General features: G+C 37.4%; 5 protein-coding genes across 7 annotated transcripts in view; 3 read left to right on the top strand and 2 right to left on the bottom strand.

Moving 5' to 3' along the window:
- The window catches only part of LOC127951226 (protein rogdi homolog), a 48,675-nt gene extending 41,903 nt beyond the window's left edge, over positions 1-6,772 (top strand). Inside the window, exon 12 of the transcript XR_008152620.1 lies at positions 6,691-6,772. The gene's annotated coding sequence lies outside the window, so the exon portion shown is untranslated. The remainder of the gene's footprint in view (positions 1-6,690) is intronic.
- Positions 1-8,743, bottom strand: part of LOC127951240 (small integral membrane protein 22) — a 43,885-nt gene extending 35,142 nt beyond the window's left edge. The window contains exons 1-4 of one of the 2 annotated variants that reach the window (XR_008152628.1): positions 8,605-8,743; positions 7,898-8,043; positions 7,754-7,821; positions 6,980-7,671 (exon numbers count right to left, since the gene is read on the bottom strand). Coding sequence is in view for 1 of the 2 variants with exons in the window: in XM_052549057.1 (XP_052405017.1) it covers positions 7,624-7,671; positions 7,754-7,821; positions 7,898-8,024 (243 nt within the window). In the remaining variant the exon portion in view is untranslated. Of the gene's footprint in view, positions 1-6,850; positions 7,672-7,753; positions 7,822-7,897; positions 8,044-8,604 lie in introns of those variants that run through there. The other variant, XM_052549057.1, reaches the window with a different exon arrangement.
- LOC127951233 (protein rogdi homolog) lies at positions 97-6,772 on the top strand. Its single transcript, XM_052549044.1, has 11 exons — positions 97-301; positions 1,689-1,760; positions 1,861-1,943; positions 2,097-2,151; positions 2,374-2,454; positions 2,573-2,668; positions 4,192-4,290; positions 4,371-4,484; positions 4,604-4,653; positions 4,770-4,896; positions 5,714-6,772. Exons 1-11 carry the CDS (start codon positions 224-226, stop codon positions 5,753-5,755), a joined length of 897 nt encoding a protein of 298 aa, XP_052405004.1. The 5' UTR covers positions 97-223; the 3' UTR covers positions 5,756-6,772.
- A 357-nt stretch (positions 8,744-9,100) lies between the features above and the next one.
- cog1 (component of oligomeric golgi complex 1) lies at positions 9,101-17,437 on the top strand. Of its 2 annotated transcripts, XM_052548923.1 has the most exons (15): positions 9,116-9,501; positions 10,121-10,365; positions 10,769-10,950; positions 11,096-11,266; positions 11,969-12,125; positions 12,198-12,408; positions 12,633-13,418; positions 13,591-13,737; positions 14,108-14,269; positions 14,367-14,491; positions 14,663-14,771; positions 14,896-15,005; positions 16,435-16,516; positions 16,668-16,712; positions 17,117-17,339. In XM_052548923.1, exons 1-14 carry the CDS (start codon positions 9,193-9,195, stop codon positions 16,680-16,682), a joined length of 2,811 nt encoding a protein of 936 aa, XP_052404883.1. In that variant the 5' UTR covers positions 9,116-9,192; the 3' UTR covers positions 16,683-16,712; positions 17,117-17,339. The 2 variants fall into 2 exon arrangements, with proteins under 2 accessions (XP_052404872.1, XP_052404883.1); XM_052548912.1 differs by lacking the exon at positions 16,668-16,712 and having other exon boundaries at positions 9,101-9,501; positions 17,117-17,437.
- Positions 17,438-17,684: 247 nt separating this feature from the next.
- rgs9a (regulator of G protein signaling 9a) lies at positions 17,685-25,297 on the bottom strand. Its single transcript, XM_052549018.1, has 17 exons — positions 24,551-25,297; positions 23,550-23,646; positions 23,077-23,127; positions 22,860-22,966; positions 22,724-22,775; positions 22,542-22,600; positions 22,114-22,190; positions 21,854-21,935; positions 21,710-21,772; positions 19,981-20,010; positions 19,827-19,888; positions 19,417-19,530; positions 19,219-19,334; positions 18,912-18,999; positions 18,686-18,824; positions 18,471-18,553; positions 17,685-18,117 (listed from the first exon to the last, which is right to left on the bottom strand). Exons 1-17 carry the CDS (start codon positions 24,614-24,616, stop codon positions 17,961-17,963), a joined length of 1,443 nt encoding a protein of 480 aa, XP_052404978.1. The 5' UTR covers positions 24,617-25,297; the 3' UTR covers positions 17,685-17,960.
- Between the last annotated feature and the right edge of the window lie 471 nt (positions 25,298-25,768).

Here is a 25,768-nt window from a genome sequence, read left to right as displayed (position 1 = left end):
GTTGATTTCTTTAATGCTGTTGTATGAGTTCATGAAAAAAAAATCCACTGTCCTTTGACTCCTTTCCAAGCCGGAAGATTTCAAAGTTACACAAGCCGGAAGTGCAGGGAAAGGAGGCGTGTCAAACTTAATTGTTTACGAGTGGTCTTCTGACTGGGCACACCAAATAGCGGAGTGGTTTGAGTTATTTTCAGCAGATTTAGGACGGCTTCAGTGATTTGTAATGCTCGGAGAGGAGAGATCTACTCTGTCTGAGCTAGCGAAGATGACGGCCGCAAGTCAAGCCGAGAGGACTGTGCTGGTGAGAGACTGATTTGTGTCTAATGCATGTCAGCTGCTTCACAGACATAGGCGAGGTTATTATGGTTTGATTAAGAACAGTCAGATTTAAGGGGGCTTGCAGTTATAAATGTATTCGTTGCGTTGCCATGCAGAGTTTGTAGGTGCAGTTTTGCAGAGCAGCTGGTGGGACAAAGTCCAATTCATCCCGGTGAATGGTTGTGACACAGTTGTGATGCTCATTTGTCCTGCCTTATCGTTGCTCTGTTTAGTTTATGCATTAAGTCTGATACTGACCACTGTTTCTCACATACTGATCGATTTGATCCTGAAACAGAAATCAAAGGGATTGTTCGTTCAGTAATTACAATTATTTTAATGTACTCACCCTTGTGTTGTTGTCTTATTTTGTTTGTTTGTATGCTTTAATGAAAAACAAAAAACAAAACAAAAAAACATATTAGCGCAGTCTGCTCTGATTGGCCAACTGACCCAGTGCATTGTGATTGGCCGAACACCGCAAGCACTCATCCGAAATGTAACGCCCCTTTCCATAATCGCGAGCTTCATCTTTCAAAATAAATGTAAAGACAGTTAATAATGTCCTTAGTTTTACCATAAGTTTAAGCCCGAAAGGGGAACAGAGTCGCATTACAGACATAGTGATGAAGCTCGTATGTGTTTGAAGAGTACAAGCCAAGGATGGTAAAGATAGCTGACTCCACTGTGTGACCGTGTCTCTCTCTCTCTCACACACACACACACACGCGCAAAACTCTGCATTTGAACAGTTAATAGCAAAAACTTTAATAACACAACTACTTACAGTAGCTGATTCAGAAGTGCCAGATTATTGTAGCAAAGTCAGAATTACCTCATAGGTGTTCTGTTGTAAGTAATCTTAAAGCTTCCTAAATTCTTTCAGAAGGCCAAATAAAGTGTTTTTGCTTTCGACTAGAAACACACAGCATCTCCCTGACATGACTGCTTCAACACTTACTGTGGTTACTGAAACCATGCCTTCTTTCTTTGCGTGAACATTTGAGCGGCATTATGCAAAAATTTCCGCATTGTGATGTAGACGTGGGGGCTTGTTTGAATGAGCCTTTTTAGGGGGCCATGGAAGACTCTTAACTTATATAAAGAATATCTCTTTGGATTTGAGACTTCAGTTTTTGCAACTTTACAGATCTAAATTATGCACCAAGAGCTTGTAACACTCCAAACAGAAAGAATTTTTTTTTAAATGCATCATATGACCCCTTTAAAATAAAGGCAGAATGGCTGCTTTACTGTATAGAGAAAAATCCAGAAGATGGTAATACATTAGTCATGAGTGTGTGTAAATGGTGACATCATGTATATTTTTAGTGAAATATGTATTGAAGGCAAGTTTTTGTGTGCTTTAGGAGGAGGAATTTAATTGGCTGCTCAAAGAAGAGGTGCATGCGGTGCTTAAACAGCTGCAAGACATTTTGAAGGTAACTTCAGATACTTAAAAAATTAGCTTACTCCAAAACAATTCGGTATTATTGTGCAAAACAGGGTGTTAATAATAACATTTGTTTGCTTTCACCAAAGGAGGCGTCCAGGCGTTTTTCAGTGCCGTCACCAGGACAGGAAGGACAGCTGAAACAAGAGAACTTTATTCTGGGCAGCTCAACGTAAGATCTATTAAATGAGACTGTGTGATTAATTTTAGATTTGAAATATGCAATAATGTATGTTTTTTTTTTTGTTACTACAGTTTTATGGGATGGTGTACAGAGCTGAAGATGTATTGAAATTTTTGCGTTTTTATTTTGCACTTGATTTAGGATGGACCAGGTGAAAGGGGTTTTGACGCTACAAGGAGAAGCTCTAACTCAGGCTGTAAGTGTGTTTCACACCATCATGAAAAGAGCTTTCAGCATGAATGGAACTGCTTTGCTTCTGGCTTTTTTTTTTTAATGTATGATATTATATTCAACAAAACAGCCATAACAGCTATATTCAGCCAGTGGAATTGAAAAGACACTTTGCTATGCAGTTTATCTGAGCTCCGTGATTACTTTTGTTATTATTAGAATCAATATTAAATAATTTCTTTTGCAGGATATTAACATTAAAGCTGCTAAAAGCAGTCAAGTAATGCACTTTGCATTCCGAGATGATAAACAGTGGAAATTGCAGCAGGTAATGTATCTTTCTCTCTTTCAATTATCTTTAATAAAAAAGAAAAAAAAAGAAAGAAAAAAAAAATGGTTTATATATTATAAAAAAAGCTGTTAAAACATATTCTGCCCCTCCTCAGATTCAGGATGCCCGAAACCATGTGAACCAGGCCCTGCAATTACTAAGCAGCCATGATGAGAGTTATCATTTCAAAACTGGGGCTGAAGTCAATAAGGTTCGTTTTCACAGATATTTACAGTTAGGCCCAGGGGCCCGATTCAGAAGAAAAAAGATAAGAAATTTCTTAAAACAAATACTGTCAATTCTTAAGTTCTCAAATATTGACTTAAGTCTATTTTGTGCTGCCTGCAGTTTACCTTTCTTTTTACTCTCTGCACTTAGTCACTTTTTTTTTAATGTGCCATCTATTTCCTTTAGTCAAAGCGCATGTCTCAAAGTGTTGTGTTCCATCTTTCTTGTGTGCAGCATTTGCGTGTGCACTGCTAAGAGTTAACATGTCCTGCTAAATGCTACCGTAAATTAAAATGAAATCAAAACAAGGTCCCTGTTTGATTGTGTAGAGTCCAGCAAAAAGTCAAGTTATCTTAGAGGTACAAAGTGTAATATTTACAACGATCTATTTACAGAAATGCAATATAATATACATAACTATGTTTTCAGAGGTGTATAAAGACATTACTTAATGATCCGTTATGTTTTTATGACCTTAGATTGAGCAATTTCTATCTACATACACCGCGGGTTCCCTTACATGGAAGTCGCCACTATGTTTTTACAGTAGCCATAAACAGACAAACTGTTCTACACAGCGCGTTTCGACACTTTGTTGTTCTTGTGAATAAAACACTGACAAAATGATGAACAAGTGCATTAACATTCGCAATACTATCGATTTATTGAATATTTACGTAAATATAATTATTTGATTTACCCTTGTAAAGAAATCTCATTGCTTTTTTTCTGTCTTTATCATAGCTTCTCTAAAAGGAGGGGTTAGACAGAGCCGTTGGTTGCAATTCGTAACATCACCGCTAGATGCTGCTAAAATTTACACACTGCACCTTTAACTATAAAAGGTTGATTTTTAGTAATGTTATTTTCCGTAATCCTAATAAATAATAAGTTTTTTCTCTAGAACATTCTTAAAGGTGCTGTATGTAAATTTTTGAGTCTACTAAAGCATAAAAATACCATAAAATGTTTGCAGATGTCAATTTAACATACTTGTTTATCTGAAAAACGATGCTACAGGCAGTTATTCTCCTTTGAAAATGTGCATTCTGAGCCGCAATGTCTGTCTCTTTTGGTTTGTGAAACTCGCCCACTGTCAGTTTACCCAATTGTATTTTGGCACTCTGGTTTGCCAGTTGGCGGAAACGCAGCGCATTTCATTTCATTCATCATCAAGTGTGCTCCTGCTTGTTGCTGTCGTCAATCTGGCAACCAGATTGTCAACAGTGTCTCAAAGAGGGGCGAAAAAAAGAAAAAAAAACTCTCCAGTATTTTGAATTTGGACTGCAATACCTACTTCAACCACTCTGTGTCTACTTCCAGAACTTTAAGAAATGTTTTTGAGAAAACTGGCCCCTGGTTTTCTTCATGTGTACTTGTGTGGTTCATAATCTCCCGTTAGTACATTTGAAGCAGTTGTGTGCTACAGGTTACTCTGGATTAGGAACATTCACTGGTACTGTATCTGACGTGAGATTGCACTCTGTGACGTTATTCGTGTTTCAGCTTATGGATGCAGTAATGCTTCAGTTGACCCGAGCCCGAAGCAGACTCACAACCCCTGCCAGCATGACTCTTCCTGAGCTCGCAGCCAGTGGCCTAATGGTTAGTACGCGGATCTACACTTTACGCTTGATGTGGAATTCTCCATGTGCTCTTGTGAACGTTTCTCCGGTTCTTTCTAGAAAATGTTCACACCTCCAATGCCTGGTGACATGATAGTGAACTTCTATATCAATCTCAGTAAAGTGTGTTTGACGGTGTATCAACTACATGTCCTGCAGCCTAACACTACCAAGGTATCAAGCCATTTTCAAGCCACCTGCACTAAAAAAAGGAAAATGACTAGAAAATATTTTTCAGGCACTCCTATCAGGAATGTGTTTTTAAAATGCACAATCATTTTGTTTTCTGTCAGAACTTCAAATCAGCAGGAAGTTCAGTGCTGCATAATCCAGGAGCAATGTTGTAAGTGCTCACATTTCCTGTTTTCACGCTGCAGCACCAGCAGTCAGTCTCAGTTTTTATTTTTCAAATGGTCTGGTTGATAACGTTTTTGGCACATTTTGCTTTTTCTCCTAAAGTGAATACAACAACACAAAGTTTGAGGTGAGCCAGGTCCATAAGGTGGAGTGCGTGGTGCCGTGGCTGAATGACACGCTGGTGTTTTTCACCATTTCCCTGCAGCTCTGTCAGCAGCTCAAAGATAAGGTGCGTGTGGCCTGTTGATATAGTAGAGATCATCATCTCACCTGCACAGTCACTGTTATAACTTAAGAACAATAGGGTTGTTCCTATAGAGGGTTATCAGAGCTTCTGGGCAGCTAAGAATTAGTGCTGCTGCAGTAATTATTTATTAATTACCTGATACTGTGATAACTAATCTATTATTAGTCTATTATTAATCTATTAGTTTTGATTAATAGTATTACTAGGATCATTCCAAATTACTAACAATGATTTAAGTTTTTTTTTATTTATTTATTAGTCTCTTATGCTCACCAAGGCTGAATTTATTTGATCAAAATTAAAGTAAAAACGGTTATATTTTTTATATTGATATTATTGCAATTTAAAATAATTGTTTTCTATTTGAATATATTTTAAAATCAAATTTATTCCTACGATGAAAAGCTGAATTTTCAGCGTCATTACTCCAGAATTTAGTTGCACGTGATCATTCTGATATGCTGATTTACTGCTAAAGAATGAAAGATTTATCAATGTTGAAAAAATATGTATGTTTTAATCAATTCAATGCATCCTTGCTGGATATAAAGAATTTATGTCTTAAAAAAAAAATAGTAGTACTTTGAACAGTAGTGTGAAATGTGTATCAGACCAGGTAAACTCACCAGTTGTTTTTAATGATTGTCCTGTAGACTAATGCAAATACCTGTGATCCACCAAAACACAAAGCAAAACTTTGACAAAAAGGGAGCAGATGCTTACAATGCTGTAATCAATACAATTAGTTTCCTAATAGAAGATAAATTTACAATGTTCATTTCTTTCCTTTTATTTGCAGATTTCGGTCTTCTCTAGTTTCTGGAACTACAGAGCATTTTAAGCTATTTCTGACCAAAACTCTACAGTGAATAATAATACAAATGATCAAATGAATTATGCTCTAGGATGCACTAGGAACAAAAAAAGTTCCGTGAAATAATCTGTCGTGATTTGACTGTATGACCATGTATTAATTTTGTGTGCTTATTGTTCAGCAGCAGAGTGCGCTGTGTATGTAGTATATGCACTGAATTCGTTCATTTGAAATGACAGACTCTTCAGATGAAGGTATTCAGTGGCATATTTTTTTGTGTTTCTGCAGTATTTGTCATTATCAGTGTTGACTGTTTGTCAGTAATCTTGCCTATATTGAAGTTAACCTCATCTAATATGCGTCTAGGCTTTAGGAAGGAAATGCTACTAAATACACATTGCTTACGTTCATATTTGTCACAAAAACCGTGAAATACTCCAAATGATTTGTTGAGTGACCTCTTCAGACTCCTTTTACCAGTGTTTTTACCTTTTAGTCCAGGGGGTTGTAACATTTAACACTTGATCATTATCTGATGCCAGGGACTATCATCGGTGCACAACAGTAAATGCATCGAGACCATTAGCATATGCTTATGAATGTGCATTAATGACCAACAGCGTATTTGCCATCCTGACTCAGCTGTGGTATGACTATATTAACACTAAATGACAGATAACAGTGAACATGTCAGGGATTCATATTCCATTACAGTTATACACATTCCTGTGAATGACTGCTTAGGGAGCAGAGTTCAGAGTTTCTAACAAGCATCATTCCATCATGAAAAGGAAAGGAAAGGATGTTGAGCGATAGTTCAGATGCCGTTCAGGGTTTCAGATCATTACCGTTAGTTAACTTTGTCAGCTTTTATTGCTAATTTTTATTTATTTCATGTTCACTTGGTTTGTGTCCTCATTGATTTCTTGCATGTTAATTTGAATATCGATTCATGTTTTAAGTGTTTAACTATTTTCATGTATATTTCAAGCTTAATATGGAATATTTTGTGCAATAAACATACTATGAACATTATGAAATTTACTTTGCTCTTGTTTCATTTCTCAAAAATCTTTACGCTGGATAAATTATCCAGTGCCATTGTCTAAATAAAGTACCATGTTTGATATTTAGGGAAAGGTAAATTTTATTTGCTATTAATTTGAAGGTGTGTATGTGTTATTTTTGTTTACAAAGTCTACAAATGTATACAATGTGGTACATGTTCATTTAAAAAAGTTAAATATTGACACTTTTTTTCAAAGGTACAGTTTTCACAAGTAAAGCATCACTTATCAGTTTACATTTTCTAAAATCTGAGAAGTCTCATCAGTCAAGTTATTTAAACTTTTCTTTTCTTCTCTTCTGTAGTGTGTAGGTTCTCTCTCTCTCTCTCTCTCTCTCTCTCTCTCTCTCTATATATATATATATATATATAGGTTAAATGGATTCAGTCTTAACAGCCAGATACAAGATTAACAGATTAAACATGATGTTCAATGGACAACTAAAAACAAGCTCTTTTCAATAGAGGCCATTTGTCAAGGGCCTGCATTGGTTCTATCCCGGAAAGTTGCTTCAATAAAGTGTATAACCAGAAAGTAACCAATGTCTTCAAAAGTGGTGTGCATGCTTGTATATTAAAATCTGTTCTCTCTGATGAAATATGTATAATGAAATGTAAGTTCAATCATGTGATTGATTTCCAGGGTAAATATTAACTGCATTTTTACACAGTAGGAAAAGTTTTTTGCTTTTATCATCCCTATAAGGAAGTATCTATCTAAAATATTTTTCTCCTACCTCCATTATTTTACTTGTTCACATATAAACAAGGTGGCAAAACTGATAGGAAACAAAAAGTGGATGTAATGGTGCCTGTTGTTTCTGGAAGATCAGGGCTCCATTCCCATATTGTCGATGCCCACCTTCTGTCTTCTTGGCTGTAATGTCATGAGAGTTGTATTGTTTCATGAATCTATAGATGTACAGTTATCTGTGAGATAACACCAGTAACATTCTGACCTTCTCATCACAGCAGCAGCAACAACAGCAGCGGATGAGAACCAAGATAACCAGCAACAGGACCATTCCTATGGACATTTAACATTGACTTAATGATTCTTACTTGCTTATGTTCATTTCTTATTTTTGCTTTATTCTACTTGCCTATAAAGATGAAGAAAACTGCAAAAGAGGCAATGTCCCAGTCTGACTGAAACATCTTTTTTGATTGAAGTCTTGAGACCACATCATTGAACTGGTTCTCAAAATCCTGTTGTATGTTCTTATCCATGACTTCAGTGAGAAGATTCCTACAGGGAGGGAATTATACTCAAAATACAAACAAAGAAAATGCAAGCCTGATGCCCAGAAACGAACCCAACCAGTTCAACATTCAAATGACATCCTGAAGCGAGAAGTTTTGTCTTTACTAGTTTTCGACCAGAAGAACTGAGATAAACTTGTAATAATAAACCACAGCGAGAATCTTAAGGTATAATTAATATACTAATATAATATAATAATATAATATTAATATACTTAAGAAAAACATATTTTGATTGAAGAAAATGAAACCATATAGGAAAAAATGGCTGCTTCAAAGATCTAGTCATTGTTTTACTCATATACGTGTATCCAGTTAAAAAATGACGGACTGCTGAAATACATGCGTTTAACATTTATATCAATAATTAAAATATTTTATGGTTTCTTTTTATAAGCTAGTCTCACGATCGTCAAAATTAGGAAAATAAAAAAACTCGACCCATCGTTATGTAGATTAGCTAATCGTATATAACACACATTTATTTTTGTATAATCAGCCTAATTTGTCATAAACATTCCGAATGTATCTTTCATCGATCACTCACCTGTTGTTTTCGTCTGTCGTATTTCCGGGTTTCTGCGTTACACCTGCCTCTCTGATGGCAGCTCAAGATGTTTTTTAGCGGAAGTGGGATGATTGCACAAAATTACATGAATCTACCTAGTCAGAATAAATTCAGTTGCCTTTAATGTGGTGCTGACAAAATATTAACAAGAGTGCCTGCTCAAATATAAAACAGCTAACACAGTCGGTTTTCCATTCAATAAATCACCATTTCTTTTCATTTTCGATGTATTCCATGTTTTTATTCAGATTCATTTAGCATTAAGGATGGTAAACACATGAACAGGATTAAAATAGACCTACAATAACAACAATACTATTACTAATAATATTAAAAGGATCGTTGAGGGTCATTAATCGCTAAATAATACGATAACAGAAAGATACTAAGAGAATGAAAGAAGAAATATTGTGATTGAGGGATTTGTACCAAACATCCACTAAAGAGGTCGCTGTCTCACTTTACCCGATATGAGAGGAATGACCTCTGACCCTTTGTTTACGTGGAAGGAGAGCTGTTCGTGCTTCCGGGTTTTATTTCTGGAGTTACCTGCTCGGTTTTAAACAGATGGCTACGGTACCGGCCCAGTCTCTCCGGGTCTCGGAGATTAAAGACCCCACGGTTTTATTTGAGCGGTATAGCGCGGAGGAGATCCGCGCTATCGAGAGGAAAGTGCGCGGAGAGATCGAGCAGAAGAAGGAGGAACTTCGACAGATGGTCGGTGAACGGTACCGGGACTTGATCGACGCCGCGGACACGATCGGGGAGATGAGACAGTGCTCGGAAAGTGTCGTCGAGTCCATCCAGGACATGTACCGGTACTGCCATAAACTGAAACAGGCCAAACAAGGCCCTCAGTCCAGCGGCACAGCTGAGGTAAAGCTCTCGTGCTGCTAACATTCTGGAGATCTGGGACAAAACGGCCTGCAAAAATGTTTTTATTCTTACTTAATTTACTCAGCTTGGTCAGAGATTCTCGCCTATATGAGTGCAACTTGCTTCTTTAATTTTCTCGTCACTCAATATAGGTCCACACCGCCAGATACAAATATAGTTTTCATTTCTTTGAAATAATGCCTCAAGACTAACGTTACAGGATTCAAACTATTCACTACTGTATGAAATAAAATCACAATTACAGTGTTGACAAGATATCACATGATCCCTCGGGAATCATTATAATATGCTAATTTGCTGCTCAAGACACATAACTTATTATTTGCAATGATTTAATAAAATAATACGTTTATTAAAAATCTAATTGAAATATAAATCTTTTATGAGATTTGTAATTTTTAATATTAATTTCCTTTAAAAAAAAAAAAAATCTTACTGACCCCAAACTTTAGAAAGAGATATAGAACGTATCCTCTAAGTCCATACCTCAATTCTGTATTGGTGTCCAGGTTTGATCAACATACAACAAATCCCTATATTCAGAGCTCAATTTAGATGTTCATGAGATGTGTTGGGAATGTGTTTTTGTTGCTGGCAGGGTCAGAAACAGTCACAGGAGAGATTTTACATGATGGCGTCACAGATAAAGCTCCTCCTGGAAATCCCAGAGCGTGTGTGGAGCGCGATGGAGTCGTCGCAGTACCTGCAGGCCACGCAGCTCTACCTGCTGTGCTGTCACCTTCACAGCCAGCTGCACCTGGAGGGAGGAGGGCATCAGTACAGCCCCGTCCTCTCTCGCTTCCCCATCCTGGTGCGCCAGGTAGCAGCTGCTGGTCATTTCAGGTGCGTTATTGATTCACGTAGCTGTGAAAGGGATAGTTCACCCAAAAAAGAAAAGTCAGTCATCATTTACCCTCCCTCATGCTGTTCCAAACCCATAAGACACACATTAATAGTCATATGAGATTGTTAATAAGATGCACATATGGTATTTTTTATATATATTCATAAGATTTGTTTTACAGTGCCTTTATAACCTTTTTACATCTTTTATGTTTTAATTACCAGAACTTTCTGTCAGGGAACAGAAACATACCATAATATGATTTTTTGGAAGATTAACCAAAATCTTACAGGTTTGGAATGACTCAGAATTCTTGGTGTACTATCCCTTTAAATGCATTTTAAATGCACCATTTGGTTTAGTTTCTTTCTCTTACTAAAAGCTAGTTGTCTTTGTCTGTAGGTCTACCATCTTATTGGAGAGTAAGTCTGTGCTGCGAGGCAGGGCTGTGTCTGATCAAGCGATCGCTGAAGCGCTGGTCTCCACCATGCTCCTGGAAGACAGCTCCCCTCGCCAGGCGCTTGCTGATTTCCTGCTGGCTAGGAAAGCATCCATTCAGCAACTGCTCAATCAGCCCCAGCATGGTGAATAACCTTAATAATATCAACAACCGTTTAGTTTATGAATAATTCAAGCTTGTTCTCTTATTTGTTCTCAGTTTATGAGAATGAGTGGTTATATTGGCATGCAGTCGTTCTTCATTCAGATGTGTTGCTGTCCATCTCTTAGGTGCTGGTGTTAAAGCACAGGTTTGTTCTTTGGTGGAGCTGCTGGTCACCACTCTGTACCAGGCATACGCTGTGTTTTACGTGCCTCCAGAGGGCCAAGTGTCTGATATCAGTTTGGGATGTGGCCTGCTTTTCACAACTTTGGAGAATGTGACCTCCAACACATCCTCTGGTGAGTTCTCAATATTTCGTTTGCATTGTGATGCTCAAACATTGGTGTAAAGGTTCACCAGGGTCAAAAATTCAAGCTGGGGGCAAAAATGCCACCAAAACGGAAAAAACAAGTATTTTAAATTCAAGATGCACACATGTTTCTGGCCAGTGCAGAGGTGTTTAGATGAGTCACCGCTTCAGACAGCAGTTTTGTTCAGTGCTCACTGCTTAGGCTCTGCACTCTTACAAATGCATAAAAAGCATAAAAAGTTTTTGGCTTGTTTTGTCTGTATAGCCAGAATATGATGTGCAATTTCCCCAAATGCAAAAATGTTATGTATTCTGTTAATCAACATCTACATTCTTTATTAAAAAGCAAGCCCAATCATTCTGTGAGTTTTTAAAAAATATTGTATTTTATGTACTTCATGTTGGCTATTTAAATTATGCGATGTGTAAATAACAAAACAGTCTGTGTGAATAAATATGTCATATGCAGATTCTGTGCCACCTTTGCAGTATATAGATAGCTTTTCTTGATGTTGACACTATTTTATTGGTAAAAGTAAATTAAAAAAAAAAAAAAAAACATTTAAATATTGCCAATTAATTGAAAAGTTAATAATTTTTTTGTGCAAACCAACGTGACCGCTTGTTCTTTTACATCCTGTGTCTAACTAACTTGCCTAAAATAAACCTCGTGATTTTCTGTGAAATCCAGGGAAAGAGAATAAAGTTCTGGACAAGGAGATGAGCACAGGAAGCTGGTTTAAATATCTTCCCCCTTCAGTGATGAACTTCCAGCCTGTCCTCCGGACGCTAGCGCAGCCGATCCAGAGGGAGCAGCTCAGAGACACGCTGCAGCAGTGGATAGATATGTATGTCCCTCCCACAAATGTTCATTTATATTTCTCAGCATTTGTTTTAAATGCTCATTTGTCTTTTAATAGCTGTAAGGAGGATATCCGCAGTGGAGTCAGCAGCCTTCTGGTCTATGTGAAGAGTCTGAAGGGTCTGGCTGCGATTCGGGATGCAGTGTGGGAACTGCTCAGCAGCGAGTCCATCAGTCAGCACTGGAGTACTGTGTGTCAGTCCCTCCTCGAGCGACCTCTGGCCTTGTGGGATGACCTTTTGCAGCACCTCTTTCTCCAGCGACTTCAGGTATTCGTAACCAATTTAACCAGTTGAACTAGTCTGATAAGTGTGTTTAGCAATGTTTACAACTCCTATTAACGCACACTTGTGATCCCATCACAAGTATTCAGACAAGACTGATTGCTATTCTCAACGGATGTAATATGTGGTATAAACATATAATATAAATATGAAATAAATGTCATTTTGGGCATTTTTTAAAAATGCTTGTTAACCCTTGATCTCTCTAGGCAATCACGCAGGAGGGCACAGAAGGGATCTCCAGCAGCTCCAGACAGCTCTTGTCTTCAGCTCTGCGGGATCTGCAGGGTCAAGCCACAGCCGGGAGCTTCAGCCGTGGGGCGCAGTATGAAAGTGACGTTGCAGCTTTCCTGTGGTCCGAGTCTCAAGGTGACCTGCTCAGCGACACAGCCTGGGTGAGTGTAGCCCAGCGCAGCCCGCAGCAGAAGAGCGGCCTGTCCATGAAGACCCAGGCCCTCACCCCCTGTGTTCAAACCTTCTGCTCCTCCCTGGACTCCAAGCTCAAAGCCAAATTAGATGATCTGCAGCACTACTTGCCCTCTGAAAAAAATGGCAAGGAGCTTTCAGAGATGGTCCCAGTCACAACTAACTCCCCTATTAACCGCCATATGGATGCTGGAGCAGTGGAGGACACTCTTCGAGAGCATTGCCTGGCATGTGTCAGGGACATCCTTTCTAGTGTGCGCGCTGAGCTCACTAATGCCCAGACTAAGACTCCCAGCCCCAGCCAGTTAAGTTCAGTGCTCTTTATGGCCAGACTATGCCAGTCAATGGGGGAGCTGTGTCCTAGTCTGAAACAGTGTATTCTGGGGAAGCAGGGGGGCTTGGATCCCGTAAGCAGAGGCACTCCGCGACAGGGCAAGAAGTTAGGCAAAGGCAACACAGCCAAGGCTGCGGATGTCAGCCCAGCACAGGCTAAGTGGAGCTGTCTGAACGAGGAGCTGGTGTCCTGCAGCATGGAGGCCTACAGTATCTGGAGCTCAGCACTCACCAGGGTAAGATGAGGAACACACTCCGTTTAAGAGCGGGAGGTGTTGACTATACAACCTGAGAACAGAAAATCAATAGAGTTCGTTCACCAGAGTGGATGGTTTTGTGCAGAGAACATATATTAGGGAAGCTTTTTAACGATTATATTCTTCAATAAAAAAATCAAATCCATTTCAGGCACTTGTGGGCAGCTTTGCTACGACTCTTCATGCTGGAACCGCTGGATCCATCCTGAGTACTGCAACAAATTGGGAAGAGCTTGAAATACAGGAAGAGACCGAGTCAGGAAACAATATAATGTCCAAAATACGCCTCCCTGTGCAGGTAACGGCTCCATTTATCCTTTTTGTTGTTATTAAAGTTAACATATTAATGTTTTCATTATATTAATAATAAGACCTAATGTGGCACACTCCGTTTCAGTAAGATTTTTAAAATGTTTTTGAAAGAAGTCTCTTATGCTTACCAAGGATGTATTTATTTAATATTTATTTGATGTAAAGCTGTGAAATATTGCTACAATAAAAAATAACTCCTTTATATTTTAATATATGTAACGGAATATATTTTGTGGGCTCCCTAGCACCCCCTTGTGGCCACCTGTTTTGCAAAACGTTTCATTGAACTGAAAGGATAGTGGTATATAAATGTTTAAATAATCACGTAATTTCTTTCTCTCTCTCTCTCTCTACAGCCATCATGGTATGTTAATTCATTACTCTTCCATCTGTGCCTTGAGGTCAATCGGGTCGGAGGTCATGCGTTACCAAAAGTCACGCTCTTCGACCTCTTGCGGGGTTGTCTAAACCAAGTGGTGAGTGAGTATGAAAAACTCACTCAGGACACACAAAGCAAGGTGAGACGATCAAATGTCTCTTCCATTCCTGCTTTTTAATCACTATAATAATGGAATGATTCCATAAAACGATTGCTTCCTTCCTCATTCTCTCTAGGATGCAAACCTCCCCATGACCCAGAACAGAGCTTTGCAGCTGCTGTTTGACCTTCGCTATCTCAGTGCCACTCTAGGGTCCCGCCTTGAAGAGGGCAGGAGTTCCCGTTCTCAGCAAGACCCAAGGTAACCTGTTCATAAGCGAGGGTAACAGCAATGCTTGGTGATGAAAACACAATCATAGAATTACTTGACCTTCCAACCTCAAAACAAAGCACAACCGATTACACCAAGAATAGCTCTTGCCTAAGCAGCAGATCTCTATGACAATCCCTTTATTCTTGCTGTTTGTTTAAGGATCCAGCAGGTCTGCGACTCCCTGGAAAGTCACATTGATCCATTTGACCTGGATGTTTTCACCCCACATCTGAACAGTAACCTGAACCGGCTCTCACAAAGGACGTCTGTAAGCGAAGCCTAGCTAAGCCTGTTTTAAACATCCTGCAGTTTGATTGGCTCGTTCAGTTTGCCTAGCGTTTTGTCCTGTGTGCAGAACTGTGCAACCTGACGTTGACTCGTGTTGTTTCTAGGTGCTTTTAGGATTGCTGACTGGCACAGAGAAGCAGTTTACCTCCAGGACAAACAGTCTCAACTCTCAGGAACCATACAACATCCTTCCTTTGGCAAGCAGCCAGATCCGGTGACTATGACACTCTTATCTTACCCTTCACACTGTTTAACTCGTTGTTAAATAGTTATGGCTGTCATGCTGTGTGCTTCATTATAGTACAAGATAATAAAAATGTATTTATTTACAAACATAAACCATTTTAATGGCACATTTTACTGACTATATAAATTTTACTGTAAATTTAAAGTGGAAAATAAAATTATACTAATATCAGGGTTCCCACGGTCCTTAAAAAGTCTTAAATTGAGTTGGATGAAATGTAAGGCCATAAAAAGTTTTAAATTGAACAAGAAATTCTTAATTATGATTTCCGAAGGTCTTAAATTTGGGGACGGAAAGACCAGTATTGTGACATGGCAAAAGGCTATAATTTTATTAAATAAACACAAGTGCTGTACATTTCAAAGTCCGGTGCTGCTGATTTGTTTACTGCCGTTTCCAGAGAAACAGTGATATTTCTGCTGTTCCGAAAGCGCCTCCTTCTGGCAGAGAATGAATGTGCTTTTTCAATAAGCCTGTTTTATTGGAGTAGGGTATTCCTGTAATACTGGAGGCTGCAGTTTCAGGACCGCAGTTATAAGTCCCTATAAATTGTATTATTTTGTTACTGTCTTACTATTCAATTTTGTATATTATTATTCTTAAGGATTTATGTAGTTGTTTAATTGTATACACCTGTCCTAACCAACTCCTAACCCTCTTGAAATAATTAACTTTATTTATTTCATTATATAGGCGCTCTTTCTCTCTCTCACTGCGGTCCTGAAGCTGCAGCCTCCGTTATTGCAGGAACATAGTATTGGGGTTGTTTTTGTTCAGACCAATGTGAAAATCGACCCATGTTTTTACCCTACAAACAACAGAGCTGTAAATGTGAACTGGTGGATCGATAAGAAGATAATGCATTATAAATGCATTACAATAAAACTTATCTGTTTAGTTATTTAAGTGGTATAACAATTTATTGATGATAATTTTTTGTTACTATTGACTCATCCATTTTATTAAAGGCTGAAATGTTAAGTGTATAATTTCATAAAACCTATCGCTTTTGTGAAAAATAACTAAATCATGCTTTTTTTACAGTCATTTTACGGTTTAATATGTAGCTGTAGACATTGCCCTGCCCTGTTCATATGGTATTCATTTTTTTTATGCAAGTCTTAAAGGCCTTAAAGTCTTACATTTGAGCTTGAAAATCCTGCAGAAACCCTTAATATATAATTTTTTAAACCAATATTTTTAAATGTTACATTTTTATCTATATGTAAATGTTTTATTGATTATATTAATAAATTTTTTTAAATTCATGTTATTTAATTCATTTATGTATTAATACATTATATGTTTCATTATATTATGTTTGTTAGATATTAAATTTTATCTATAAATATATATAAATTTATAATCAATTCTACAAATATTTTCCCTCTTTAAGGTTTGGTTTGCTGCCACTGAGTATGACGAACTCTCGAAAGAGTAATTCATCCACACATGGAGCAGATATCACTAGACCACTGGTAGGTTGCTAAAGCATTTGGTGTGTACAGTGCTAAATACCTAAAAAAACATTTTTTAAAGTAACTCATTGAGTGATAATAAAAAAAGTTCAGTTGGTGTTTTATGTTATCATGGCTATGCAAATGAGTCACTTTCTATCAATGCTCCCAGTTTTACGTGGCCTAGCAGAAGAGCTACTGGATCTCAAGGCGATAGGTGATGATATATTGTGTGCTGTCATTTCAGTTTTTGCAGTGAGCTTGCAATGCAAAGTTTTGGATTTCCTGAATTTGAACCAGTCAGCTGATATGCTTTGTGACTGTAACACGTGGGTGGCAAAGCAGCACTCAGATGCAACTAATACATAACGAACATTGAGAAGTATGAGGATCGAGACTGTCAAGCAACAGTTTATTTTGAGCTAATAAATTGAATTCTAAGCAAACAAGCATCATGTAGTTAGAGATTTCTCCACTTGCCTTAAAACTGCTAAAACCTCTGCTTGGTGTGACACTTTTTGGATTTTACTGTGTGGAAAAACTATTTAAAGCTCTGTGTCCCAACATTATGAGATGAAAATCAGTTCTTAAGGAAATGTACATGATTTTGTTCTATTTTAGGTGGCTCCCTCCTCTGCTTCTGCTCCACAGGATACTTTCCGCCCAGGAAATCTCTTCAGGCAGTTAGCCAATCAAGAAGAGGAATCCACAGCCCCTTCTCTCTTTAAATTAGGCTGGCTTTCAGGCATGGCCAAATAAACTTTTATTATAAAGTTGGTATTTTTTTAACCCCATACAACACTATATGTATTATAATATTTAAAATACATTTTGAAATGTTAAACTGTGTCCTGTATTGCCTATTCTCACAAAATCACGATATATAGAGATAAATTGGAATGCAAAGCATATTAATAAAAGGGAAAGATTAAATGAAAATTACACCTGTGTATTTATCAAGCACATTATTTTGTGGCTTTTAAGTATTTTATTTGGATTAAAATTGTTATTGAGTTGAAAGCAATTTTTTGTTTTGTTTACTATTTAATTAAAGGTATTTGAATAAAAGGGCTTTTTTGACTTTAGACCTGTAATTTAAATTCAATTGAATTGATTTAAATTAAGAAAAGATTAGCTACATTTTCAAAGAAGCTTCTCTCACGCTTCAGGCATTATTACATCCGTCATATCACACTGAAGATGCTGTCTTTATTGTTTTACACTTAAAGACATACAGGTATTCACCATGACTACGGCACACATACAAAACATCTTCACACTATAATGAGAAACTGCTATTCAGATAAACAGTGATTGAAGGGAATCACTGCATGGAAATGAGTGTGATCTGAAAATGCAGTATTTAGCAAACTACAAAAAATTATAGAAACTAACTGTTCGGCAGTCGTATGTACATGGCTTGTTAGGTAAAGCATTTTCAGCATGCATCTCTGTCTCCGACTTTCTATTTACGATCTAGTTTGCTGGCCATCAGTTTTTTAATGTCTATGGGTCCAGCTGCGGCTGCTGCCTTTGCTTTCTCTTCCTGCTCCTTCTGCCAGGTGATGATGGGGTCGATGCTCGGTCTGCGGTTCCTCATGTTCTCCTGCAGCTGGGCCTCACTAAGAGGGGAGGGGGACAAGCCTTTTTATAGCAAAATACTGTTGGTTTGGTGACATGTTTTATATTTCTGAAGTCGCTTGAGTAGAAATTGCAATAAAGACTCTGTAGCAATATCCACAAAATGTACAAGTACACTGAGAAACCATTTGGTGCATAAACAATTCACAAACAATTACAAAGAAATGGCAAGTAACCCACTGCATTAAACAAGAAATGCTGAAGCAATAAAACTGGAATAGTATTTTCATGTAAAGCATACTCTAATATACAAACTCCAATCTTGGTTTTATTTCCAACTTGAAAAAAAACACTTTTATAGGGTACAAATGCATATAGAAAAAAACGGACTTACGTGAAATTGTGTGGTGCTGGTGAAATAGCCTTTTTCTGCATTTCCTTGTAAACTGGTGATTTCAGGTAGCGATAAAAGGTATCCTAAATAAGAAATATAGAGTTTAGAGAAATTATAAATATCTGGTGTCATCATAAACACAAATTTTTTTAAATGCATGGCAAAGTTCTAATTACTAAGCATACAGACTGCAGTTGATCAGACAAGGATCATACCTTTTTCATCAGCATGAAGATGTGAGTTTGGGCAGCGTCTAGTACGTATCGATGAGGATGTTCCAGTCCCTTTACTGTAAGACCCATTGTCCTGCCATCAATGTTGATCCAGCGTGGTGCTCCTGGGGCCAAAAAGGTTCTACAAAAGAAGAAAAAAGTGAAAAATGGAAGCCTGACATGTAAAATACATGAAAACTATGACATGAAAAAATGATGTGAATCTCACTTGAAAATTTGCTCTGCTTTCTCGGACATAGAAGCTGCCGTGCCCCATTTCAGCTCCTCAGCGGCTTCCCAGAAAGCTAGATTCTCACCTGCAGTGAAAATAAAAAACATATTCAATTACTTTTAGGTTTTCCTTTTGTGTACCATAGAAGAAAGAAAGCCATCAGGGTAAGTAAATGATGACAGATTCTCTTTTGTGTGTGTGTGTGTGTGTGTGTGTGTGTGTGTGTGTGTGTGTGTGTGAGAGAGCAGTTGTTTTTCACTTTATACTAACAAATTGTCAAAACTTGAATGAAATAATCACAAACCGCTGAATTCTTTCTTTAGGAAAATCTTGAAGTCTGCACGACCCCGTGGGTCATTAAGTAACTCGTAGAAGCTAAAGGACCAGCGCTCCACTCTCATCTTTGTGGGAATTTCAACACTGTGGACAAAACACCAAAAGTGATTCAAAATCTAGTTAATATTCAGTACTATAAATTTAGAGAGCTCTCAGGGAATCTTACTCTGGCGCATTCAACTCCCAGTAAGAGTCGTCATCAGTTTGCCAGGGATTGCTGGGGAGGCAGGGAACGAGGAATGGGTCGTGGTTCTTAAATGTTGTTATATACTTGGCCAGGCTGAATGCAAAGAGAAAAAAACAATGAAGCACTTATACACTGGAAAAATCATATGTACAAGTTTTCCAAGATTATTGGGGTATGTTTTACAAGAACATATTTCAGTTGTTCTACTTCAAACTTCCATGTCTAATTCAAGGTGTTACTTGCCGTGTTACCTGTGCTGTGATTGTCCGTGAAAGTTACTACCGATTTCTGAGTGAAAATTGTTTCTACGCTATTTTTTTTTCAGTGTAGATGCCATCTAAAATCATTAACTCCAACTGTACAGTTTTAGTACGCTATTTTTGACTTACGCTCCAAGAGACACTGAAGACTTGACCCTTGACCTCATGACGGCCTGTTGTGTGTAGATGATCTAAAATATACAATTAGAACCAACTATTCAATATCAGTAAATGAAAAAACAACCAGTTCTCTAAATTTGTGTAAAGAAGCACTTTCACTTACAATTCTTCTGTAGTAATCATAGGTTTTTTTCTGAAAAAAATAGAGAAACAACATCCTGTTACATTACAGAAAATGCTTGTGATAAGACACCACAAGACACACTCGCTACACGCTATCCTGCCAAATACAGGTGATATCTGAGTGTGATATCTACATATACTGCCAAACACAAACTAGCATGAGGTAAAGCAAACTGGGACAGTCATTTTAATACAAAATGGTCTGAAATAATGCTCAGGGTACAGAAGCAGGGAAGTACTGTTGCACACTATACATATAAACTTGCTTTTTTTCTGAGTGTCGGCATGATATTCAAGGCTGAAATTAGTAGTTTGTGCTCTTGTGTGTGTGTGTGTGTGTGTGTGTGTGTGTGTGTCTGAATCATCTTGATAACCGAAGAAATATTAGAAGTAAAAAATCTGTAAGGAAAGAAAAGAGAGACAAAAGAGACCGTCACACCAGTAGAGTCACAGTAAACTCGAAGCAGTCCAAGTTTTCAATTTACATAATATTATCATGACAGATACACTAATGTCTAGAAGTTTGGGGTTGGTAAGAGTTTTAACAAATGTTTTTCATGCTCACCAATGCTGCATATATTTAATCACAAATACAGTAAATACTCTAATCCAGTCCTGTCCCATGATCCTTCAGAAATCATTCTAATATGATGATTTACTGCTCAAAAACCATTTCTTATTTTCGTCATACAGTTGAAAAAACCGTTTGCTACTTAATATTTTTGTGGAAATGGAAATATTTTGTAACATTATACACATCTCTTCTATTACTTTTTTCACAAAGTATTTATTTTAAAAGTAAAAATATTAATAACCCCAAGCTTCTGACGGATAGTGTAACTTATGCTATGAATTCATGCATTTAAAGATTTAAAGGGATAATTCACCCAAATATACAAAACAAAAAGCCTGTCCATCATTTACTTACCCTCATATTGTCCTTTATGAATTTCTTTATTCTGTGTAACATAAAATAATATATTTAGAGAAATGTCTGAGCATTTTTTGAGCCCCACTTCAGTCATTCTCCAAATTATATTTTGAAAGAAAGTCATTCAGGTTTTAAACGACATAATGGTGAGTAAATGATGACAAAATTTTCCTTTTTGAACGAACCATCAAGTGTCAAAGAGTAATATAATACCATATCATCATCATCTATTCACATTCAAACAGAGCCTTTGTTTGGGTGTTTTAATATTTCAAACTGGGTTTAAAGGACTCAAATAAAATCACAGATGTAAGCAGTAAAGCAGTAATGCAATAGCGACCCAATGATAGGCTTTCTAAAAGGCTCTTTGAGGGGAAAGCGTGGGTGGGTTGGAGGGAAACTCCTCAGAGGATCAGCAGGTCAAGAATCCTCTTATATCACAAAGCAGATTGTGAGAGAATCTACATGGCCATCCCAGGACTGAGACAGACACACTGCTAATCAGCTCTAGAGTTAGAGCCTCTGCATCCAGCAGTACTGCCTATGAAACCTCAACTCCCTCCTACAGTAACATACACAACAACATATATGATGTAAATGATGACGGAATCTGGGTGAACCATCCCTTCAACTCAATAATAGCCTTAGTGATTGTTAGCACTGATGCTTCCGAATAGAATCAGCAATGACATCAATCTTGAGTGATACTCTAAAAGAGTGAGTGTGGTGACATTAGCTTAAAAGATATTAAGGGGTCACACGTAAACTTACCAGTTACCTCCTCCGCATTAGGGTCAATATGACGATCCAGGCCGTAATCCATAGCGCTGTGAGTTTGAGCCTGTAGACAGAAAAGAAAATGTACCCTCCTTATAGTGTCTTCAAAGCAAGTGTACACTAGCAGCTTCTGCCAAGCACTTACTGGAGGCCTGTGGACAATCCAGTAGGCTCTTTCCTGACAGTCAAACACAACCCTGTCTGCCTTCTGACGCGCCTTCCCAGCACTTGAAAGACAGAACACAATAACATGAAGGAAGTACCAATAACAGAAAGTATTGAAGATGAAGGATGACAGAAAGGGAAGAAAAAAGGCCAAACCACATGACACAAATATAGCTGACAGAGAGCAGAAAAATGAACCATGTATGTTTTTAGAGAAAGCAGGAGAGTAGTGAAACTCACTGGTACTGCTCTTTCGCTTGCATCACAATAAAATCCCATTTGTGGTTCATCCATTTGTGAAGCCTGTTGTATTCCTCCTGTTAAAATACACATTAATGTTGCAGTATTAACATCGGCATGAAAGTGAATGATTGATCTTATTTTTAAGGATTCGTCTATTAATATGTGTATTTGTTTTATAATAAAATTTGAGCCTGTGATTTTTAATCAAAGTGTCCTATCGCGATCTTACAGTGAAGTGACAGACCTTCATCCAATTAACAAACGATGGATAGAACCAAGTCCCAAACATTTTTTCTTTCTTTTTTGATAATCCATTACGATATACTTCACAATTTGGAAGACGTTTTGCTGCTTCGTTTGCCATGTCTTTAAAATGATTCTAAATAAATGAAAAAATGAGTAATCAACTGAATATCTTTACATACCTGCTCATAAGCATCAAGCACTCCCTTTTTTCGAATGTTTCTCTTTGCCAGATAGATTGCTTTAGTGGCAGAAAACACTTTTATTAGGGGATGGTGACGTACAAACATGTCTCTTTAAATGGGTAACTGAAAGGCCTCTGGCCAGCACCTCAGATTTTGTTAATAAATGGAAGATTACAAACCATAATCAGTGTCCTCAGCCTTCCATTTCTGCACAGGCCAAAAATAGGGGGTCTAGACAGTGGGGAAAAGTCACCAGTTTACTATGCATCTCTTTTAAAACATTTTTAAAGATGCAAGGACTCCTGACACATTTACCTGAAAGCGGTACAAACTGCCATCTGGTCTGAGGACAAGCTTTTTGTGGTCCTGCAGAGGGTAGATGTACCCGTATGCCACTAGCATTGTGCCAAATGCTTGAGCCTCTGTCAAAAAGCATTCAAGGACATTTTTGTGCAGGTAATGTATTCAGACATATTTAAAGATATTAATTCCAGACCATTATTTGTTCAAAACTATACACTTTCAAAATTACCATCATTGTCGACGTTCATATTTTTGGTGATCCATGCAACAATATCCTGACCTGTCAGGAAAACAGACATAAAATTTTATATTGGGGACCTCAGTGTATGTTTAAATATTAAATTGTAGTAAATCCTTTAGAAAATATTTACAGGAATTTTCAAGAATTTTGCACATGTGCTTTACAAATCTCAAGCCCATTACTATAAGAACCAGTTAAATGTAAGACCAAGTTAAATTTCCTGGCTCGCTAGGTTTGTCAACAACCCTTCCAGAGATTAAAGAGCAACTTTGGAACCTAAAGTACCAAAGATCTCATCCAATTGAAGGCTGCTGTATATAGCCGGCGCCGTCAGATTATGATCTAGCAGCACAACACTTGTGTCTGTACATAGAACAAAAGGGAACGTACAGAATAAAATGCATGGTGACCTGTGAACAGTGTTAGGATTCTGTAAGATCCTCACCAAATTATAAACTCACCAGTGATGACATGGGGAATGACTGTAACGTTTAGCTTCTGATCGGTTCCCTTCACTCCAGTTGAAGGGTCCTGCATCTGAACCACTGTGGCCTCCAACTGAGAAATTCAGTAAAGTTGTTTAATAGATAAAATATTAAAAAGGTAATATAAAACACAATGCTCAGGAAAGGACAGTATCAGTCCCCACAACTATAGATTTTCAATGTAGGAACAGCATTGCCCATTCAGTTACATTTAGATCAACAAGGCAAGATTTATTTGTTAATATTGCTCTTTGATTAATGTCCTCTAATGACAAGTTCCATATGTATATGGATTACTCCAGTTTTGTTTATTAAAGGAGCATAGTTGGTTCTGGACAAAGCATGTATTGTACCTAGGCTCTGCATGGCTACAACAAGGTTTAACAAATACAATGAATAGTTGTTACAGTTACCAATTAGTCCAGACCTAAAATGAGTTTGACACTTGTGTGCTATGGCAACATGCATGACCTTTGAAATTAGAGTAAGACATGAAGGCAAGCTGTCAGATGTGGCATGAGGCCAGGCTAATTGGCTTTTAATCAGAAAGCTCTTTTAGAGCGAATCTTTTCAATGACTCCAAGATCTCTCCAAGAAGCTAATAATAAACTCCAGAAACAGCACCAAAGTAATATAACATAAAATAAAAAATACAGATTTCGATATTCTATGCTAAGGCTGAGATAAAAAAAATATTTTGGTTTCTATTTAAATCATGACATTGTGCGAATCACATATTATAGGTTTATTGATTAAAAAAAGATTATAAATTTAAATATATATAATGATAAAAAAAGTATATGTTTAAAAGTCACTAAAATCTATGAAACATTACACTAAGCAGTTAATATAGCCTGTTTTCAACATAATGAACATAGAAACAAATAGCTAATTATAAAATGTATAAGATCCTTAATAGGGAGTTAATTTTTCAACAATGTTCAGAAATAACTACTTTGTCTTAAGAATGAACTTACCTTTTTAAGGCAGGACATCCGTGGCCGATAACGTTGTCCATGGTCTCGGTCCGACCTTATAGTCATTTTGTAGACCGTAAAAATAAATGATTTTAAGAGCAGAAAACAAGTCTTGTTTGAGAATATAATTTGAGGTTTTCTGAAAGAGTGGTGGACAGTGCAGGACAGGTCCCTGCTGCACGTCACGCACACGCTCGCGGAGCAGAAAACCTAAGAGAGAGTGAAGGCGGACCAATCACAGCGCAGCTCTATTCCTCCAATCAGAGTGCACTGCTCAGACACGCCGACAGGCGGCAGCAGAGAGACCAACACTGTCTCTCGCCACTGTGTTCCTTTGGGAACCACACTTCATTTCATTTTATCTGCGCTGTTTTTCCATCAACAGAAATTGCCGTTTCAGTTACAGCCTGATTAAAGGCCTGTAAGAAAACCCTCAGCTGGGCAAGTCTGATCCAATGAATCTTATCTTAATATTAGAAGACTGGTATGTCTAGTTATCATCTCATGTGATTGTAAATCATTTTATGATATTTCTCAAAAGTGCTTCTGTATCATAATTTGATAAATTAATCACTAAGATCTGTTAATTACATTTACATTTAATCATTTAGCAAGTGCTTTTATCCAAAGTGGCTTACAAATGAGGAAAATAGAAGCAATCAAACCAACAAAAGAGCATCAATACAAGTCCTGGATAGCCTAACGAACTGGTTCTCACGCCGAATTCTCTGACCACCGATTTATGTTTAAGATTAGGATTGGGTTTAGGAGTAGGTTGGATTAGCTCAATTAGACCCACTGCTCTGTATGTCTTCCTTGATTCCTGCTTCAGATCATCAGCTCTTCAGGGAGATCCATGAACTGAATCGAGGGTGTCAGATAAAAGATAAGCAAAATGTGCCAAGCTGTGGGTTCCCAGGACTGGAACTGAGAACCACTGGTCTAACACAGCACACATTATTCTTTAATAATAAATAAAATGAATAAAAACAGATAGAATCAATATAGAATAGGAAAGAGCAAGTATTAGAGGGTCAAATTATTATTATTATTGTTATAAATAAAAAGAGAACAATAGAGAACACGAGTGTTAGAGGGTCAGTTGTTTTATAATAAATAAAAGAAAACAAGTAGACATAATAGAAATAGAATAAAGAGGTTTTTTTAACAACATGATCAAAACTCTCCTGAAAAACCTGTTGGACACAAGTGTCTACA

The sequence above is a fragment of the Carassius gibelio genome, chromosome A3 (assembly GCF_023724105.1).
Source record: "Carassius gibelio isolate Cgi1373 ecotype wild population from Czech Republic chromosome A3, carGib1.2-hapl.c, whole genome shotgun sequence".
Lineage (NCBI taxonomy): Eukaryota > Metazoa > Chordata > Actinopteri > Cypriniformes > Cyprinidae > Carassius > Carassius gibelio.
Note: the sequence above shows the minus strand (reverse complement) of the source record. Positions and strands in the feature narration are given on the sequence as shown.